Source organism: Triticum aestivum, chromosome 2A (assembly GCF_018294505.1).
Source record: "Triticum aestivum cultivar Chinese Spring chromosome 2A, IWGSC CS RefSeq v2.1, whole genome shotgun sequence".
Classification (NCBI taxonomy): domain Eukaryota; kingdom Viridiplantae; phylum Streptophyta; class Magnoliopsida; order Poales; family Poaceae; genus Triticum; species Triticum aestivum.
In genome coordinates this window covers 33300484-33320957 of record NC_057797.1, presented here as the reverse complement: position 1 = coordinate 33320957, position 20474 = coordinate 33300484, and the positions used below count along the sequence as shown (strand labels likewise).

General features: G+C 44.6%; 1 protein-coding gene and 3 pseudogenes across 3 annotated transcripts; 2 read left to right on the top strand and 2 right to left on the bottom strand.

The window, feature by feature from the left end:
- Positions 1 to 2885: 2885 nt before the first annotated feature.
- Positions 2886 to 10200, bottom strand: LOC123191434 (receptor homology region, transmembrane domain- and RING domain-containing protein 1-like; annotated as a pseudogene).
- On the top strand, positions 6604 to 8801 carry LOC123038349 (uncharacterized; annotated as a pseudogene).
- Positions 10201 to 10278: 78 nt separating the features above from the next.
- Positions 10279 to 12177, top strand: LOC123191433 (ent-kaurenoic acid oxidase-like; annotated as a pseudogene).
- A 3770-nt stretch (positions 12178 to 15947) lies between these two features.
- LOC123187206 (receptor homology region, transmembrane domain- and RING domain-containing protein 1) lies at positions 15948 to 19589 on the bottom strand. 3 transcript variants are annotated; one of them, XM_044599001.1, is made up of 4 exons: positions 19327 to 19589; positions 19025 to 19249; positions 17485 to 17847; positions 15948 to 16494 (listed from the first exon to the last, which is right to left on the bottom strand). In XM_044599001.1, the coding sequence occupies exons 1-4, from the start codon at positions 19460 to 19462 to the stop codon at positions 16406 to 16408; spliced, it is 813 nt and encodes a 270-aa protein (XP_044454936.1). In that variant the 5' UTR covers positions 19463 to 19589; the 3' UTR covers positions 15948 to 16405. The 3 variants fall into 3 exon arrangements, with proteins under 3 accessions (XP_044454936.1, XP_044454937.1, XP_044454935.1); XM_044599002.1 differs by having other exon boundaries at positions 17755 to 17847; XM_044599000.1 differs by having other exon boundaries at positions 17452 to 17847; positions 19327 to 19587.
- Positions 19590 to 20474: the final 885 nt, after the last annotated feature.

The window sequence follows — 20474 nt, the reverse complement described above, 5'->3', positions numbered from 1 at the left end:
ATGGTGCAGAAAGCGCTGGGGCATGACAGCTTCGAAAAGAAGGCTTAGTAGGCGTTTGCGTGTCCATCCAGTTATTGCATGTACATAGTCCGCCGTCGCTAGTTATGGATAAAATATCTCGCTACTAGTACTATGCCTGCCCTCCGTCCAGTTGATACTCTGCCGTTTTGTCAGCTTGTTGGTGAATGCTGTGTTTTGGTTGCCTATTCCTACTACGTACTAGTTTTATATTTCTACTTGCCTATACTACCCTAGCTTTTGTTGGAGACTGGCATTTTGCTTGATTAATTATGGATGAGTCTGTCCTTTTCATATCTTGTTGCTTGCTAGTACTATCGTGGGAATGCTTGCTTGCAAATTCTTCCCATTAGGAAATTATTGCAATCATTATCTTCAGTCCTGCATGATTCGCTCTGTTGGTTTGCTCAAGTTACATGCTTATCTCAGTTGCAACTTGATTGTGTAAAGTTGGCTGCCACAAAACACTTATTGGTGGGGATCTAAATTCTACCACTAGTTTACAAGTAAACCATTTCATTTCAGTTGAACAACCTGATACTAATTACTTCTGTCTGAACATCATTGCTAGAACTTGGATGCTGATACTAATTACTCCTGCCCAATCCTTGTTTGGAGAGGTTAATTTTTGGGAGAAATCGGTGGACAAGGGGCAGCGATCAGAAAAATCGGTGGTGGGATTTTCCATCGACCGATTGCGCCGGTGAGGGACAAACGACGTACGAACTGTCCCTTTAGGAGTAGAGATTATATTTGTACTAAACTTCATATTTGCTCCCGTAAGAAAACTTTCATATTTGCTTTTTTTTTTTTACCGAAGTACCCCCTCTGTCTCAAAAAAAGTGTCTCAACTTTGACTTTGTACTAACTTTAGTACAAAGTTATACTAGAGTTGAGACATTTATTTTGGGAGGGAGGGAGTATAAACTAGACTATTATGCATTTCTATTAAACCACATATATAATATTGTTTCTAATATGGAATTATATTGTTCTTTGTTATACATTCATAAGTTTTGGCATTGACAAATACACACACCATGCTATGTTTAAATAATACTTCCTCCGTAAAGAAATATAAGAGCGTTTAGAACACTAAAGTAGTGATCTAAACGATCTTATATTTCTTTACAGAGGGAGTACGTTGTAGAAGAAATCATTTCCTTCTTTTGAGACAATGCCCCTTCAACGTGTGGACAAAGACACAATTTCAGATCTTCACTGATTTTGTAAGGCACATGCGTCAATTATAGTGTGTATATGTGTGTTCATGTACATTTTATTTTATCTTAAATATATTGACCCATTTATGCAAAGCATACGATTCTATAAATATCTTCATAGCGATTTCTAGTGTATGATGATGTGGATGATTTTATTAAAGGGTATGTCGTTCGTCCCAGACCGATGCAATCGATCGAAAGAACAACCCCTACCGATTTTTCCTCTCAAAAGCCCATGCTCCACCCCATACGACAAAAAACGGGTGAAGAGAAGCACCCAACGCACACCCCTCCCGGCCCGTCCAACGATCCCTAGCCTCACAACTCCTCCCACACGCCTCCTCTCCTCTCTTTGCCCCGATCGATGGCGCCTCGAGGTCCAACTGATACTGAGTTCACTGACACTTTTCATTTTAGTCTCATGTTTAGTTTGATTTGAATAATAAAGACATGTCCAACGCGGACGCTAGCGCAGGGGCGCATAGATATCCTGTTCAACTAGCAGTTCCGCTTTTAATTCGTGGCATCCCTTAAGCATCGATGCAAGAAGTAGCAGCGAGCGCTTCAGCCATTTTTGCTGTGCAGGATAACACACGCCGATTTTATTAGCGCCTATATACTAGCGCCTTGCATTGAAACAAACCAACGCTTAGATAGTTTTCTAATTTTATGATATATTTTTATTTCCCTAAGCACCCGTATAAGCGGCTTGCATTGAAGATGCCCTAAATGGGTCATTTTGGGACAGTGGAGTCATATATAGATGGGCACATGCAGCAGCCTACGACGACAACTAATAACTACTGTAGAAAACAAGAGAAGAAAGTGTCCAACGCATGAACTTCCCCAAGTAAGCTATGCAGCAGTGCAGGGCGGCGGAATTAACCTGGTTACCTTGAATTCAGGGAACAGCGCACGGGGCCGATCATCAGATACGTAAAAGAGCATAGATGGAGTACAGGAGCCACTCTGACTAATGCTAACTTGGGTCCTATTTCAACACGCACACAAAGAAAACAAGCAGCAAGCCTAGTAAGCTTTACCTATGAAACAACAAAACAAAAAATCTCTCGGAAAAAGGTTTGTCTAAGGGGCATTTTGTATTCGTTAAACCATCGGTACGCTAAATCACCAACTCGAACACCGCCAACAAAGTCTGAGTTAACCAACCCCATCCATCACAGACCCAATGCAAACTTGGAGAGTTCATGAGCTACTTGGTTACAAGAGACACCACATATCTACAATTACCCATGGGCAAATGGGCCTTAAGCACCGAAAGACCAAATCAGTACTCCCCCACACCCTATTCAGGAGAATCAAGAAATGCATGGGAAAGAAGCAATTGAACTTCTGACTGACATATAATTACAAGAGGGCTTCCATATACTGCACTTCAATTAAACAATTCATCTCAATGTTAACGACATAAGGCAATCTTCTACTGGGTATTAAGACGGGCCCAGTCTCACAAACCGCTGCCCGTACCTCGTCCTGGTGATAAAATGCTCACATGATCTTGGAACCCCAGCTAACAGAACAACCAGTTCAGCATATTTGGATGCAACTGCCATGCCGCCCAGCACTTGTATGCAGCAACAGAGGCTTGCTTATTCACCTGAGATTTAGTCCAACCTTGCCTGCTTATTCACCTGTGAGTACCTCAAGTTTGCATACTGGGCAAAATGTGCCCCACTTTGTCAGCCAGGGATCAATACACTCCACATGAAATTCTGTAGAAAAAAATTGTTCACCACAAGAGAGTTAGGGGATTATCAGAAGTAAGAAGCTTCAGGCATAAATTGCTGACGGTGGAAATCATTGCCTGGCTCCAACATGCAACAAAGCTATTCCTATGTAAGAATGAGCGACACATTTTGCAACGCAGATATGTTGCCTATGTAAAACTTGTTGCGGCAGAAATGCAATTTTTGCTTGATGTCCAGTTTCAAGATGAGCAACATTGGATATCGCATGAGCACTTCAAATCAAGCAACACAAATATAGGATACTAAGCTAGATTTTTTTTCATGTGACATGGCAAACCAAATATGTTAAACATGGTCTCAAAATTTTCCTTCCGTCAGTTGTGGCCTTTATGCACTACTCCCTCTGTTTTCGATGCAACTACCTCTCTTCTAAAATATAAGACGTTTTTGTAGTTCAATTTAAACTGCAAAAACGTCTTATATTTTGGTACGGAGGGAGTACATTATATAGGGCGGATTTTGATTGTTTAAGACAAGGCTTTAACCAACAATTAGCCCATTAGTTTAGTCTGTGTGACGTGTATTCAGAACTAATTACGTACGATTGTATTCTGTATCAAATAAACCACATATTAATGAAGTAATTGTTGGTCAAAGCCTTGTCTTAACCAATCAGAACATGCATCAAGACAGAGGGAGGTACATATTGATTGATTTCTTGAAAACTACACTCCTTTTTTGGCTAAATGTGAGGAATGTGCGCCATTAAGATCAAGCTGTAACACTTGATTCAGAAAATTACTCCTTTTAAATCTGGGATGGAACTTAGATCCGGCTCCTCCTAGCAGTGACACCAAATGAATGCCACACAAGTAGCCTAGGCCCGCACGATGTAACAACCCATTCTCTTTTTCCATTGCTACAATGTAGAGCCTAGAGGTGTGTTCCCTCGAAGATCAGAAAAGGTATAGTGTTTTGAAACAAGGGTCCGAGAAAAGTGTAGTTTGTAAAACTTGATCCTAAATCTGTACTATCTTGACATTTAGCAAAAAACAATGTGTAGTAAGTTTATTCTTAAATCATTAAAGCTACATAGATACTCATATTGGGGGAGTTACATAGGTATTGGTATTTATATTCCCAACAAAAGAAGCAGCGGCCATAAAAACAAATAGTCAAGTACTGAGATATCACATGCTCTTACCATATTTGCACTTTTTTTTAAAAAAGGAGGAGGACCCCCGGCCTCTGCATCTGGGCGATGCATACGGCAATTTTATTAATTATTCTCACAAGATCTTACAAAGTCATACAACAGTAAGACTAAAGCCACCGTCTAAGCAACAACTGTTGCTACTCCTATCCAAATGATGAAGGGGCGCTGATAGTCTGGGCCTAATACCAAACAGACATCCGCAGTCAAACCTAAACATCTAAGACCCGAGGTCCCAATCAGGACGCCTGTCGGGTATGGGGCACCTACCAGTCCGGCACACTCCTCAACCAGGACGCTTGCCGGGTATGAGGCCGCCGTAGCTACCTGCCACCAATCCATCTTTAGTGATGTACTGCTGCACCACCTTGCCCGGCCTCTCTGCCATCGACGCCACCACGACGCCTAATAACGTCACCCTCCTGCACGAGTCCCTCGCCACACATCGGGCGCCGAGTCTCCACTGCGCCATGCCGCCAAAAAACGCCACCATTAATGTGCAAGATGAAACACTGCTCCACCAATTATTTCGTCCACTGGTCCCTCGAGCCCGTGTACACCTCCAAGAATGGCGCCACAAGAGGGAAACGACACAATAATGCCGCAGTCATCCGATCTACTGATCTAGGGTTTCCCCGGAGATAGCAGATAGTGGCCTGAAGCTTCTCAACAACGATGCCTTCAACAAGGGAACAACATCGAATAGTGCCGCCATCGCCGGCCTCGGCTGCAGCCGCGAGCAGGTCTTCACCCAGATCTGTTCCAATTGCCTCCATCAAGCGTCTTATGCACAGATCGTCCACCACCGCGGCCGCGGCGTCGCCCGTCGCGAGTCTACAGCCGCCGACACATCCTTCGCCGTCCGGAGCGGCCGCCCCGGGATTCAGCCCTCGCTGGCCGCCGGAACGAAGCCACCGAGCCCCATCGAGGGCGGAGAAGCTAGATCCGGCCAAGCCTGGTCAGGATCCGGCCTCTTCCCGCGCTGAAGCCACTCCCGCGGCCCTGCATCTCGCCCGCGCCCGAGGCAACGCAGGCAGCGCATGCGTGCGCAACGCCGCGGAGAGGGGAAACGCCCTGCCGCCACCTTCCCTGGGGCGCGCGCGGACTTCGCCGGCGGCCCCTCCAGCGGCGGCGAAGCGAGGGAGGGGCGAGGGGGATCTGGCGGCGGCGGCGCTAGGGTTCCCCCGTGTCGCATGGGAGAAGTCTAAGCATGTCACCATTATCATAGTCTTCTAAACAAATGGCACAAGCTTCTTCACAATTGTTGCCACTTGAGCACGGAGCTTTATATACCAAGGACGAAAGCTTTTCCACCACATGCTTCTTGATATAAGGTGGACGATTATCAACTCCATGGCGTAAAAGTCGGCAGTTCCGAGCAAAAAGAAATGAAGCTACAACTGATATGATGACAACAAGTGATACGAACGACATCACCAACACTGTCCCTGCAGTCTCATCCATCGACGAGTTTATACAGCATTCCGCATCTTCGCCTCTGGCAAACTTCTTCAAGGTTTCCCCAGCCATTTGGATACGAATACCGGAGGTATGTGTATGCCCTCAGGATCACCAACCACTAAATTAAGACAACGGAGGAACTAAATATCCTCCAAAGTATCTCCAACAAGAACTAAATAAATGAAATCACAAAAATGTGTTTCTGAACACCATTAGGACAAAGTCATTTAGTTGTGTCCTAACATTGATAGCCGGACTTAACCTAACGTTGAATTAATCAGATTCTCATTAATATCAGCAACATGTCTGTTTACCTTCAAAGCACCACTTGATGGCTTGTAAATTATATGGAATGCTAGGGTTAGTTCAACTATGTCTTTCTAGTGATAACAAATAGAACAAAATTCCTTTTCTTAAGACTACTAGTTAAAGTTCATAAGAAGTAATTGCATCCAGACCTTTTGTTTTGCCGGATCAATGTTTCTCGGAAGTATGACTTGACAGTTCACTTCAATTTGAGTGCATGCGGAGGCAGACCGTTGGGAGTCAATCCTTTCAAGAACTCGGGAGCATAGTAGCCATATGGGTCGTCCTCTACACTGTCAAAGCTATGGTAGATTACTTCTTCTCCCTGGAAACGCTCTGTCATGCATATGTTTATCTTGTCCACGTTGTCGTTTGTGGTAGAGAGGATTGTGCGAGAAGTCATGTAATTCGGATCAGACATGTTGTCAGCTAGACCAGGAAATACATGGTCAATTAGCTTCTCCAAGTCGTCCACCTCGCCTATAGACGGCACACAAATATCTCCAGAGAGTCGTATGTTGCCTTGATCATCACCTTCCTGCCATTGGCTACCCTTAGCAAGTAATCCGCAAACCACATGTCATTATCCTATACAAATGCACGCCTATCAATGATTGACAGTTCATACATCTTATCCTATAGCAGTGTGTGATGGTCAGTTTGTAATACGTATATGAGATGGGTCGCGAGGAACAAGGAGATCCCACTCCGCAAACTGGGCGTGAGATTCTACTTGATGCGTTATAACTGTTTGTCCGTCGGCAGATCCGTCGCCGGCGCCATGCTGTGTTTTGATTTTCGGCCGCAAAAATTGGATTTCGGCCTGAGGCGAAAAGTATATTTCAGCCGAAATTGCTCAAATTTGGCAAATTTTGATCAAATTTAAGTTAAATTGCAGTCAAAATTTGGTCAAATTTCAGCCGAATTTTTTGAAAATGGCCGAAATTCGGCCATCTCGGCCTAGGGCGAAAAAAAGCTCAAACCGAAAATCAAAACACAGGCGCCATGGCGACCCAGAAGGTCGAGGCCGCCGAGTTTGATATCCTGGCGGAGAAGGCTCGTGTCAATTGCACTCCCGACGATCTCCTCAAATTTGCCAAGCAGTTCAATACCTTCCTTGCTGATTGTCCAGACGCATTTGCTGGCCTCACACGGCTGCGGTTGCACATTATGATACAGCATGTTTGGTTGGGGGTAGTTAGAGCTAGGGAATGGGAATTGAAGGGGTACGAGACTTTAAATCTGTTGTTTGGTTAGGGGGATTGGGAATTGATAAGGGAATAGTCATGGGATTTGAGACTCCAACTCCCACTATTTTATTAACAGGGGAGGGGGTGGGAGTTGGAAGGAAATTGTTTTAGTGAGTCAATCTTAGCCCTTCATCATAACTTACGTTAATTTCGCTTGTTTATTTCCTTGTCAATTCCCACGAATCAAACACGGGAATACAATTTCTCATCAAACTCTCACACATAATTTTCATCATGCGCCAAACAAAGGATTGGGAATAAAACGACTCATCCCATGTCTAATCTCAATACAACTCCCTACATTAAACTCTCATTCCCTTTCCTATTTTTTGCCAAACACGCTGAGGTTTGCTAAACCGGACATATCAAACATCCTAAGCATTTGCAAGCCGCTGCGCTCTCTGCGTTTCTCCCACTGCGACGCGGGGATCGGCTCTGTGCTACAAGTGGAGCATGCCCGACTCGTTGAGTTGGTGATTGACTATGGGAATTTTGAGACAGCTCAGCTGCGCGCCAAAACTCGAAAGGATGAGCTATAATAATTGGAACTCTGACGGAGATTCCCTGTTTTTCGGCTTTGTCCCGCGGCTCTCGGACCTAGATCTCACCAAGGTTGGAACTCGTTCCAACAAAACTCTCGAGTTAGGCCAGTTCCTTGCTAATGCCCCCAACATAAGCAATCTGCATCTGGATTTTGAAAGCGAAAAGGTACGTATGTAATAACTGTATTAGCTTAAGCAAGTCTTGGCTGCTAAAGTTTCTTTAACAAGTACTCCCTCCGTTTCTTTTTAGTCCACATATAAGATTTGGTTAAAGTCAAGTTTTGTAGAGTTTGACAAATTTTATATTAAAAAATATAAACATTCACAATATGAAATTAATATTATTAGATACACCATGAAACGTATTTTCATACTATATAGTTTTAGTATTGTAGATGTTCATATTTTTTATAAAAATTTGGTCAAACTTGTGTAGTTTGATTTTGACCAAATCTTATATGTGAAGTAAAAAGAAATGGAGGGAGTATGTCTTGGCTACCATCGGAGAATGGAATTTATCTGCAGCTGGCACTCACATCCTGATTTGCTTTTTCCAGATTTGGATTCTACCAGAATGTCCGAAACTGCTCACACCTCTGCTCGGCAAACTACGGGTTGTGAATCTGGACGATCTTCCTGAAGGATGTGATATTGCTTGGACAATGTTCATTCTTGAAGCCGCACCCTTCCTGGATTACCTATGCATCACAGTATGGGATCATTGGTGCATCATGGAAACTGACAGGAAGCTTCGGAAGGCACATGGCTATTGCGAGAAAGAAAATGTGGAGTGGAAACCATCTGTTTCTGAATTCAAGCATAAGCATCTGGCTAAGCTCACCATCTACGGCTTCCAACCCGACTTCAACTTCGTCGGATACATCAATCGTGTCGTCGAAGTTGCAGTGAACTTGAAGGAAATATCTCTGCACGACAGGAAGTCATGCAATAGCTGCGGGAACTTGGATCCCAAGATCAAGGTTAGCCCGCCAAAGTGTTCGCGGACTCGGGAGGAGAGGGAGCTTATTACAGAGGTGTTGGGGCTGGCTTCATCTGAGATGGTTTACTTCCGGTTCTAATTGCAATCCCTCCAATTAAGTACTATTCAGTAAACTATCTGAATAAACCGAGGCTCTCTTCAGGATAAAAGAAGTGATTGGCCAAAAACTACCACTTTAGAGATTTGCATCCCACTGAACTATCACTTTTTAAAAAGTGACCGAAAACTATCAAAAAAGTTTAATTTTGGTTTCCAGATAAGTCAACCTGTGGCTTGACAGGCTTTAGAGCTGATGCTTGGTACGTATATTGTACTGTAGTCAGGTAGTCAGTAGTTGATATGCACGCTTACATCTTTATTATCCTATTATCTTGAAATAGTGTGACAAGTTAGATGCATTGTAATGATTTTGGTCCCACCCTGATATGATAACAATTTGTGTCCGTGGCAATACTGATTAGAAACAACTGGTGCATCAGATTTAGTCCTGGGTATTGTTTGGAAGTTTCTACTGTTGAGCCACCACTGAGATGTTCATTGGGAACACGCACGAATGGTGTGACCGTGAGCACCAAATTTACACATGAGCTTCAAGTATAATTGTACAACCTTATCGTCAATTACAAGGGAGTGCTCCCTGTTTTGATCCTTTATTTGTATATAAATTTAGTTAGAAAGTGCACTTGGGATGTCCAACTGAACTTTGTGAAAGGCTTTCAGGATTGGGTGCTCTTACCTCTTAATGTAGGTTTAGGGACGCAGGTGGACGTGTCCGCAAAGCCTAGATCTGTCTGCATTGATCTTTTTTTATCACCTTTTTTATAGCAGCAGAGATTAGCTTATTTTTGGCAGCACGGACGTGTCCACCTGCATCCTTACTCAGGGTGCTAGCTTCCCCCACGATGCCAAACAATGGACAAAATCATTGTTTTGACCCTTTTGAGTAACTTTAGCACAAAACCTCAAGGAAAACTTTAGACGATTTGACCCTTTTTTAAAACGCCTAGCATCCTGGTATTTTTGCTATAATATGCGACGTGTGGCACTAATCATTTGGGACAATTAGTTAAGCTTTCATTGGCCAGTGCTCGGCGTTGGAACCTAGCTGCGAGAGGGTACACACGGCACGGCATCCACCGGCGTGAACAATCACGCTAACTAGCTACTTCTTTCCTCCCGTAATATAAAAATATTTTTAACATTAGTGTAGTGTTAAAAAACATTTTTATATTTTGGAACAGAGGGAGTAGCTAGCAAAAAACATGTGTATGTGCCCGATGCTATGCTGCCAAAAACTACATACACATCGTATAGAAAAATACTATCCAGCCGACGCACACAAACCCAAAGAGATTAGGATCGAGCATGCAATTGCGATGTAATTTCTCTTCTCTGCCTAGTTTTGTTCCCACGTGCTCCCACACCGCAACGGATCAGCCGCTCGGAATCCTCGCTTCACCGTCTATATAAACCTCCATTATCGTCTCATCCAACATAATCATCACCAAGCAGACCGATCCAGCTTCAGCTATCTATCTAGTGGCACTAGCAGATCGATGGCGATGGTGGTGGGAGGCATGGGCGCGGGCGACTTGGCATGGTGGCTGGGCCTCGTCTTCGGCGCGGCCCCGCTGCTCTGCCTCGCCGTCTGGCACTCCGCCGACGCCTGGTACCGCGCCGCCTTCTTCCTCAGGCACAGCGGCCGGCGGCGCCTCCCGCCGGGCCACATGGGCCTGCCCTTCCTCGGCGAGACGCTCTCCCTGCTCTGGCACTTCAAGCTGGCGCGCCGCCCGGACGCCTTCATCGCCGGCAAGAGGCGTGCGCACGGGGCCGGGCCGGCATCTACCGGACGCACCTCTTCGGCTCCCCCGCCGTCATCGTGTGCACGCCGGCCGCCAACAAGTTCGTGCTCCAGTCCGCCGACAGCTTCGGCGTGCGGTGGCCCATGCCGGAGCTCGTCGGCCACACCTCCGTCGTCAACGTCGAGGGCGCCAGCCACGCCAGGCTCCGGGGGTTTATCCTTGCCGCCATCAACCGTCCCAGCTCGCTACAGACTATCTCCACTGTTGTGCAGCCGCGTGTCGTGGCGGCGCTAGCGGCGTGGGCCAACATGGGGACCATCGTCGCCGCCACCGAGATCAAGAAAGTAAGAAATCATAAGCCAGTTCAGTTCACCGTGAGCATGCATGCATGCGTTTTTCTCCATGTCAGTCAGTCTGTGTCGACCTTAGTTTACTCCTTACACTGGAATTACATTGGACAGGTGACGTTCGCCAACATCTGCAAGATGTTTATAAGCATGGAGCCGTCGCCATTGACGTGCCAGATCGACCGGTGGTTCGCCGGCTTGGTTGCTGGCCTCAGGGCATTTCCCTTGGATTTTCCAGGGACGGCATTTCATGGTGCTCGCAAGGTATATATGTTCTCATCTTGCTCTTGTTTACAAGTTTATTTAGACTAGCATACTGTACTAAATTAATGGCTTGTGTAGTGCCGTCGGAAGCTCAACGCGGTCTTCAGGCAAGAGCTCGAGGCAAGGAGGAAGGTGGACAAGGAGTGCGACGATCTGATGAGCGGGCTGATGCACATGGAGGACGAGCAGGGGAAGAAGCTGAGCGACGAGGAGGTGGTGGACAACATCGTCTCCCTCGTCGTCGCCGGCTACGAGTCCACCGCCAGCGCCATCATGTGGGCTACCTACCACCTAGCCAAATCCCCCGTTGCCCTTGCCAAGCTCCGAGAGGAGAACATGGCATTGAGCGAGAGCAAAGCCGGCTCACCGTTGATGATCACCCACGACGACCTCCCGAAGATGAAGTACACAGCGAAGGTGGTGGAGGAGACGATCCGGATGGCCAATATCGCGCCCATGGTGCACCGTGTGGCCAACAAGGACGTGGAGTACGGCGGGTACATGATTCCGGCAGGGTGGTCGGTGCTGGTGTGGGTGAGGTCGCTGCACACTGACCCCAACTTCTACCATGATCCCCTCACCTTCAACCCCGATAGATGGGATGTAAGCACATTAACTATACCTGGTTATGTCATCGATCATTCATCAGCTAGCTAATGGCAGCGAAGAAACTAATGGATGAATCAATGGACGCATGCATGCAGGAGCCGGCGAAGCCAGGGACGTACCAGGTGTTCGGTGGCGGCTACAGGATCTGTGCCGGCAACATGCTCGCAAGGCTGCAGCTCACCATCATGTTGCATCACCTCTCCATTGGATACGAGTGAGTGCTAATATATTAACTAAACTCTTATTTATGCATATAATCACCACCATAATATATATGTGAGCAATATAACTCATTTGATAGTTAACAGCATATGTGATCATTTTATTCAGATGGGAGCTGTTGAATCCGAATGCGGAGATCGGTTACCTTCCACACCCAAGGCCGATGGACGGCGCAGCCATGGCCTTTCTGAAGTTCAGGCCCAACGCATGATCAAATGGCAATTCTGGTCAAATGAACCAGTCTAGCTATTGTAGTGCATGCATGCATGTATGTTAGCAAATTTGTGAGAACTGCATCAAAGTCTGTTTTTTAAAAGAGACATTGTTGAGAATGCGGCGTTGTCTCTATAACTTTTTTTTGTTGAAACGAGGCAAAAGACTTGCCATTTTCATTAATTAAGAAGAGAGTAAGAATTTTCTGGTTAATTGATGAAAAAGCGGGCTAAAACTGATACAGCCCAACCCACATGATATGGTAATCACTGGCCAACCTGGCCACTGACATGAAACATGACATGACGACACATGCCAACAAATGGCCATACACGCAAGCAAACGACAGCTCCGACTTTCACAACGAGCCTCACAAGAAAATATGTGGGTCTTGTGCCGATCGTGCGCTCTGCAAACGACAGATGCATGGAACAAGCGGCGGATGACTCAAAGTATAAGCAAACACGGCGTTGTACCGTAGCGTGTGCTTCACATCAGAAAGTATCTTCCAGGCTACTTTCACCAAGGCGACAGGCCAAAACTAAAATTGGTGCCTTGTGCTAGTGAGAAATCTTGGAAAAAGCCACCGGCCCGTTTCAACCCTTCAAAGCCCCAAAGGAAGGAAATTCTCCAGCGGATTGTGAACACGTTGTTCTTCCCTGAAAAAGCATGTTAGGGCATGTCCAATGCTTAGCCTCAGTGTGATGCCCCATTAGCCATGTTCGGATGAAGAAACGGGATCTTCTGTAGAAAGCGGGTGCTTGAAGAGAAAAAATGTGGCGCAATGCATAAAGCTGAAAAAGTTGAAGTGAAGAGTAGAGATGCATGTATAGTGGGAGTCTATATTTTCTATTCCTTAATGAGGCCCACTAGTGGTAGCTTGCATTGAAGAAAAACAATCAATGTAGATGTCTCAACCTACGTTTTCTCACGGGGCATCTGTATGCATACGCCACCTTTGTACATGCCCTTAGAGAAATAATTGACTGGTTTAATTAGGTTAGGGTGTTAGATGTATCAAAAATTATATTAGGGGTAAAATGGCGGAAACCTGGTACTATAGGGTGTATAAAAACCTAATTATCTCTATTTTTTAGCCCATGCCGGAAGGATTGGCTGATGATTTTGTTTTCCCATGTCAATTTGGCTGTGTACAGAAACTATACAGAGAGCATTTGATCGCCGTGAAAAAATATACTAGCTATTTGTCAGTGCGTTGCAACGGCGGCATAAATATTCTAGTAGTTCAATATTAATCATGTTCAGGAAAACATGATCATCAAAAATACATGTGCTAGTCTTATAAGCTAGACTAGGGATCTTTATGGTGTTTATGTTTTCACATGTGTGACTGAGTTTTCCACCAAATCTCACATTCAAGGACGATTGAATTTAGGGCATATACAATGGTTGATAAGATAGTTTTATCTTAAGTCTTGCATGTAATTTAGAGATGACAAAAAAATGTCCATAATAGGTCATCTTTTAGCCTTATCTTCAATAACTAGCTATTCTTAAAAACGTGGTGAGACATATTTTGCTAAGACATCATCTCTTGTCTTCTTAAATAAGAAAAGACAAGCCATTTCTTATAAGTTCTCTCTCCTCCACCTTATCATTTATCCTATATGGCACTCCTAAGATAGCACAATTGTACATGCCCTTATATCACAGAAACATAAAATTAATTATGAACATGGAAATAGAATAATAATCACTTTATTATCACCTCTAGGGCATATTTTCAACAATATTCTAGGGTCCAACTTCCTTCCTTGCGTATATATTCTGTCATCAAAAGCTTTGATCTTGTTGGAGGGGCCGTGAGGGCAAGGTCTAAAAAGTTTCCATTCTAAGCCCTCCATTAAAAAATGCTTTACAAAATGGTCCAAGGAGCAGGGGAGGGGGGGGGGGCTGCCCCCCCCCCCTCCCCTCGAGATAGTCGTTGCTCCGTCAGTGTACATAAAAGATGATCCATAACTTTGCATTCCGATCGATTGATTTTATCCCAAAATTAGAGACGATGTCGGTTTTCCTTACCTAGGGTAGGGTTTAAATGAACCAACTTGTCATAATTTCCCCAAATAGAGACGACAGATATCTGGAAGGCCCCCCTATGATCTACTAAGTGCTTACTTATCCTCTTAACAAACTTTCAAAATGAAGATGTAATTTTCATTAATGCAGCAGGGCTTTGCAAATTGGACATCGTGCATTGACCTGTCTCTTTACCTATGTCCCGACGCAACTGGTGGAAGAGGTGGGTAGAAGGCAGCACCACCACCTCCTCTCAGCTGCGAAATCCTCTATGCAGACCACACAAGTCGAGTAGGCACTGTCCACCTCAGTTGCCAGCCCTCTTGGCGGGTACAGCGCCATGGGAAGCTCTAGGCGGAGTGCCGTGATCCATGTGCGCAAAATACAAAGAGCCTTCGAGGAGGATGCACACTTCCACTATCAAGATTGAACCTCCACAGATAGTCGCGATGATGGTAAGCTTCTTCAATAGATCATTGCCTTGTTCCCGAAGTTTATCAAAATGGTCCAAGGTTGGGGGGCACCCCCCCCCCCCCAAGGTAGTTAATTCGAACACAAGAAGCAAGTCACGGATGAGCAAAGTAGTCAGCACCAACATACCTTACAGGGCATGGAAACACATGAAAAAAATATAGTATTTGAAGCCCGTGTTGTCTTTTCCCTTTTTTTCGTTTAGGTTTTTCTGGACAGGTTTTGTTTGGGCTTTTATTTTCTCTATTTCTTTTTCATTTTTTAAAAACCACATGAAAATTTTCAAATTCATGATTTTTTTGTTTTGAAAATACACAATAATTTTTAATTTCTTGATATTAAAAAAATGATGGTATTTTTTCAAATTCATAACTTTATTTTTATCAGATTCAGTTATTATTCTTAAAATCCACAAATTTTTTGTATTCGTGAACTTTTTAAAAATTCATGTTTAAAAAAACCAATGAACTTTTTTTTCAAATCCATAAACTTTCTTTCAAGATCCATGAACTTTTTCGAAATTCATGCTTCTTTTTCAGAAAAGATGAACTTTTTTTAAGTTCAAATCCGTGAACTTTTTTGGATTACAAACATTTTTTGATTTTATTGCGAATTTTTATGGGTTTTTAATTTTTTTTTTAAAGTCAGTGATTGATCGGTCAACTGTCAACCGGTCAACCATTGACAGAAAGCGAACGAGGCGAGCGACACATCGCACGCTGATGGGCCGGCCCATATCTGCACGCGCGTTGGCGCCAGAACCCCTAACCGGCGCATTTTTGCGCTGATTAGGAGGTCTCTGAAGATGGTATGTCTTGTTACTCTTACTCTGCGTGCCTGGTTGCCACTGTTCAAAGGCAGCAATCGGTTCCAGCACATGAATGCAGCACACTCAGATTGCACCACCATAAAAAGCAAGAGAAGAAAGTGTCCAGCGCAACAACTTCCCCAAGTAACGGTGTTTCCATCTCAAGCTCAGGCTATTTTCTTTCAACTCATTCAGAGACATGCTTTCTGAACTATCAACTACAGAAATAGCCTGTAACTTATATAGCATACAAAAAGATGGAGTATCTGTTGGGTCCAAGTTCGACACACACACAAAAAGCAGCAAGCTACCTGTGAAACAGCAAAACAAAAAACGGCACAAAAGAAAAGGTTCTTGATAGGGGCATTTTGTATTCCTTAAACCATCAGCACAGCTAAATCGCCAACTAGAACACTGGGAACAAAGTCACTGACTTGAACAACCCCAGCACAGACCCAGTGTGAACTTGGAAATTTCATGAGCCACTTGGCTGCAAGAGCGGTAACAACAGTCCACCACACATCTACATTTACCACGGGCAAATGGGTCTCAGGAACCGAAAGACCAAATTACTACTGCCCCACACCCCACTCAGGAGAACCACGAAAATGCATGGGAAAGAAACAATTGAACTTCTAACATATAATTACAAGATGGCTTCCACATACTACACCCCAATTAAACAGTTCATCTCAATGTTAACTACATAAGGCAATCTATCTCACAAACCGCAGCCCATACCCCATCCTCATGATAAAATGTTCGGCATTGATCTATCTTGCAAACCCAGCCAACAGATCCACCAGTTCAGCACACTTGGATATAACCGCCACGCCGCCGAGCACTACTTGTATATATGCGGTAGCGGAGGCTTGCTTATTCACCTGAGATTTACTCCTAGCTTGCCTGCTTATTCACCTGTGAGTACCTCAAGTTTGCATACTGGGCAAAATGTGCCCCACTGCGTCAGCCAGGGATCAATACACTCCACATGAAATTCTGTAGAAAAATTGTTGACCACAAGATAGTTAGGGAATTATCAAAAGTAAGAAGTTTCAAGCATAATCGCTGACAGTGGAAATCATTGCCTGGCTCTAACATGAAACGAAAGTATTCTTATGTAAGAATGAGCGACAAATTTTGAAATGTAGATATGTTGCCTATGTAAAACATTGGACATCGCATGAGCACTTCAAATTGTGCAAGACAAATATAGGACACTAAACTAGATTTTGTCATGTGACATGGCTAAACAAATATGCCAAACATGGTCTTCAAAAATTCCCTTTAGTCAATTGTGGCTTTTATGCATTACTCCATCTGTCTGGATATGTGTTATATAGGGCAGATTTTGATTGCTTAAGACAAGGCTTTAACCAACAATTGGTCCATTAGTGCAGTCTATGTGACGTGCATTCAGAACTACGTACTTACTTACGATTGTGATTCTGTCTCAAATAAACCACATATTAATGAAGTAAATCGCTGGTCAAAGTCTTGTCTTAACCAATCAAAATATGCATCAAGACAGAGGGAAGCACATATTGATTCATTTCTTGAAAACTACACTCCTTTTTTGGCTAAATTTGAGAAAACTGCGCCTTTAAGATAAAGCTGTGACACTTGATTCACAAAATTACTCCTTTTGAATCTGGGGTGGAACTTAGATCCGCCCCCTCCTAGCAGTGACACCAAAAGAATGGCACACAAGCAGCGTAGACTAGCTTAATGTAACAACCCAGTCTCTTTTTCCGTCACTACCATGTAGGGCCCATAGGTGAGTTCCCTCCAAGACTAGAAAAAAGGTATGGTGTATTCAAACAAGGGTCAAAGGAAAGTACAGTTTGTGAAACTTGATGCTAAATCTGTGTTATCTTGAAATTCAGCAAAAAACAATCTGTAGTAAATTTATTCTTGAAGGTATATATTTGCATTTCCAACAACAGAAGCAGTGGCCATGTTTGCATGGGAGAAGTCTAAGCATGTCACCATTATCATAGTCTTCTAAACAAATGGCACAGGCTTCTTCACAATTGTTGCCACTTGAGCAGGGAGCTTTATATACCACAGAAGGAAGCTTTTCCACCACATGCTTCTTGATGTAAGGTGGGCGATTATCAACTCCATGGCGTAAAAGTCGGCAGTTCCGGGCGAAAAGAAATGAAGCTACAACTGATATGATGACAACAAGTGATATGAACGACATCACCAACACTGTCCCTGCAGTCTCATCCATCGACGAGTTTATGCAGCACTCACCATCTTCACCTCTAGCAAACTTCTTTAAAGTTTCCCCAGCCATTTTGGATACGAATACCGCAGGTATGTGTATGCCCTCAGGATCACCAACCACTAAATTAAGAGAAAGGAGGAACTAAATATCCTGCAAAGTATCTCCAACAAGAACTAAATAAATGAAAACTACAAAAATGTATTTCTGAACACCATTAGCACAAAGTCATTTAGCCGTGTCCTATGTTGGTAGCAAGACTTAACCTAACGTTGAGTTAATGACATTCTCATTGATATCAGGAACCTGTCTGTTTGCCTTCAAAGCGCCCCTTGATGAAAAAAAAAAGGGCAACCTGGTGCATGTAGCTCCCGCTTGCGCAGGGTCCAGGGAAGGGTCCGACCACTTTGGGTCTATAGTACGCAGCCTTTCCCTACATTTCTGTAAGAGGCTGTTTCCAGGACTTGAACCCATGACCTCATGGTCACAAGGCAGCAGCTTTACCACTGCGCCAAGGCTCCCCTTCAAAAGCGCCCCTTGATGGCTTGTAAATAATATGGCATGCTAGGGTTAGTTCAGCTATGTGTTTCTAGTGATAGCAAATTAGAACAAAATTCCTTTTCTTCAGACTAGTTAAAGTTCATAAGAAGTAATTGCATCCAGACCTTTTGTTATGTTTTATCCATACTAACAGAGAGGAGAAGATGAGCACTAGAGATATATCTATTGCACGGCTCAACATCTAATATGATAGCGATCCTCTGAGTCTGTTTGGGATCACAAACACTTTTACGGTTTTCTCTGTATTTAACATATTCACACACTTGTGTTGGCTAAGCATTTGGAATTGTAGCAGGCCAGAAGAAGTGCCACTAACTTACAGTCAACATCACAGAACTACCGAACGGAGTACAAATAGTGACCAAATAGCCATATGACATTAGAATTCTAGTAGAACACTAACAGGGAGAACTGTAAGTCAGTGTTCACCTTCGACCCCCCAGCACAAACAGCTTTAATTACTACATTTTCTTAACCAATTATCTGATGTTTGGTTCAATTTCAACCTAAGTATAGTTGTACATACCAAAACATAAACCAATTACCACGGAATCCAACTGTGTGCTTTGAATCATAATTTGGCAGGCAGTGGAAGCCAATTCCATTCACCAAGTACGCATCTATTTAGTTTCAAGCTAGCTTCAGATCAAGAGAACCAGCTACCGAGTGTCCAAGTGAACTGACACCGCTGAAACAGTAGATCAGCATAGCAGGGGAGAGGGGGAGAGAGGCACTCACTGGAGTAGAGGCTGGCCTTGTCCTCGTCGTCGTGGACGAGGGCGGCGTCGAAGCCGGCCCGCTGCGCCGCCCGCACCTTGCCCTCGAAGCTGCAGTTCCCGCGCGCGATCAACACGAACGCCATCCCGCCGCTCCCGCCGGGGGCGCCCCTGACGGGCGCGCACGCGTCGGCGGGCTCCGCGGCGCGCAGCGACCCGCATATCCCGTCGCCGGTCACCCGGGGCCCTGCGCCGACGGACGGAGCTCAGAAAAGAGGGGTTTTTTTGGGGGGCGGGAGGGGACAGGGGGGCCCGATTGCTCACCGAAGCGCGCGGGGGCGTCGACGAAGGAGGCGGCGCCGAGGCGGACGAGGGCCGCGCAGGGGCGGGCGGCGGCGCAGGCGCAGGCGACGGCGAGGGCGGCGAGGAGGAACACGGGGAGGCGGCGGCGGGGGCTCATCGCCAGGAGGCCGGCCTCAGCAGCAGGGCAGTTTCATTTCTCTCTGCTTTCTTTTCGTGCGCTTTTCTCCCTCTTTCTTTTCCCCATCGGATCGGCACTAGCATTGTTCTCTGCTGCTGAGGTTGCTAGCTGCTACTATAGCATTTTTGTCTTTTGCTATGGGGATGGATGGGGAGGGGAGATGATCTACAAGTTGTTCGATCTTTCTTTTTCAAGAGCGAGAGAGCAATCTCCACAAATAAAATAACAATTTTATGAGCATCTTGGTAATAAATGATAATTATGCACTTGCATCAAAATAGAAGCTTTTTTAGGGGCATCAAAGTAGAAGTAACTTGAAGCATCTACGACCGGGGCGCCCTAAGAGCATCTTCAACAACTCCTCTTTCCCCGATAAAATCATGATATCTGGGCGGGTCAAAAAAAGTGCTTTAACTGGTTTATGAACAATAGTCTTTTTGGAGCATTAATTTTCTTTTTTGCACGGACCTACATGAATGTCATGTCCTCACAAAAATCTGAGGAAGTGAAAACATTCATCAATGTTTATCACAAAAAAAACATAACTTTTTATTTTTTTTTTAAAAAAATGGATTTTATTGTTCACTAGAGAGCATGTGAGCTCAGTTTTCAAATACTTCGCGTCCCGACAGTTCCCTTTCCCCAATAAATTATTCATGATCACCAATAAAAGCAACCCATCTTTCCCTATTGGGGGGAGGGGGTATACTGCCAAGTCAGTGTGTCGCCATCCACATGACCATCGCCGAAGCACCACCGGACCGCCGTCGCCGCCACTGGAGCACTGTCACACCATCGTCGACTGATTGACAAGTGGGTCCTAGATGTCAGGTTATCTACTGAGGAATTGGATTATTGGGGACTTGCTAGAGCGTTCATTGCAAATAAACAGAAACGTGCTAGTGGGGAGCCCCAATAGGTGATTATTATGGGAGTTTATCCGATCCTGATAAGTGCCACACGTGTGACACGAACATATGGTAACTTCGAA

What these genes read in the sequence shown, in the direction of transcription:
- LOC123187206 (XM_044599000.1), bottom strand. Translation starts at nt 19,462, where the DNA reads ATGAGCCCCCGCCGCCGCCTCCCCGTGTTCCTCCTCGCCGCCCTCGCC. An exon ending in CAAGGCCAGCCTCTACTCCA is followed by an intron (nt 17,848 to 19,024) that starts GTGAGTGCCTCT and finishes CTCTTAATTTAG; the next exon opens with TGGTTGGTGATCCTGAGGGC. An exon ending in ACTTCTCCCATGCAAACATG is followed by an intron (nt 16,495 to 17,451) that starts GCCACTGCTTCT and finishes ATTTTTCTACAG; the next exon opens with AATTTCATGTGGAGTGTATT.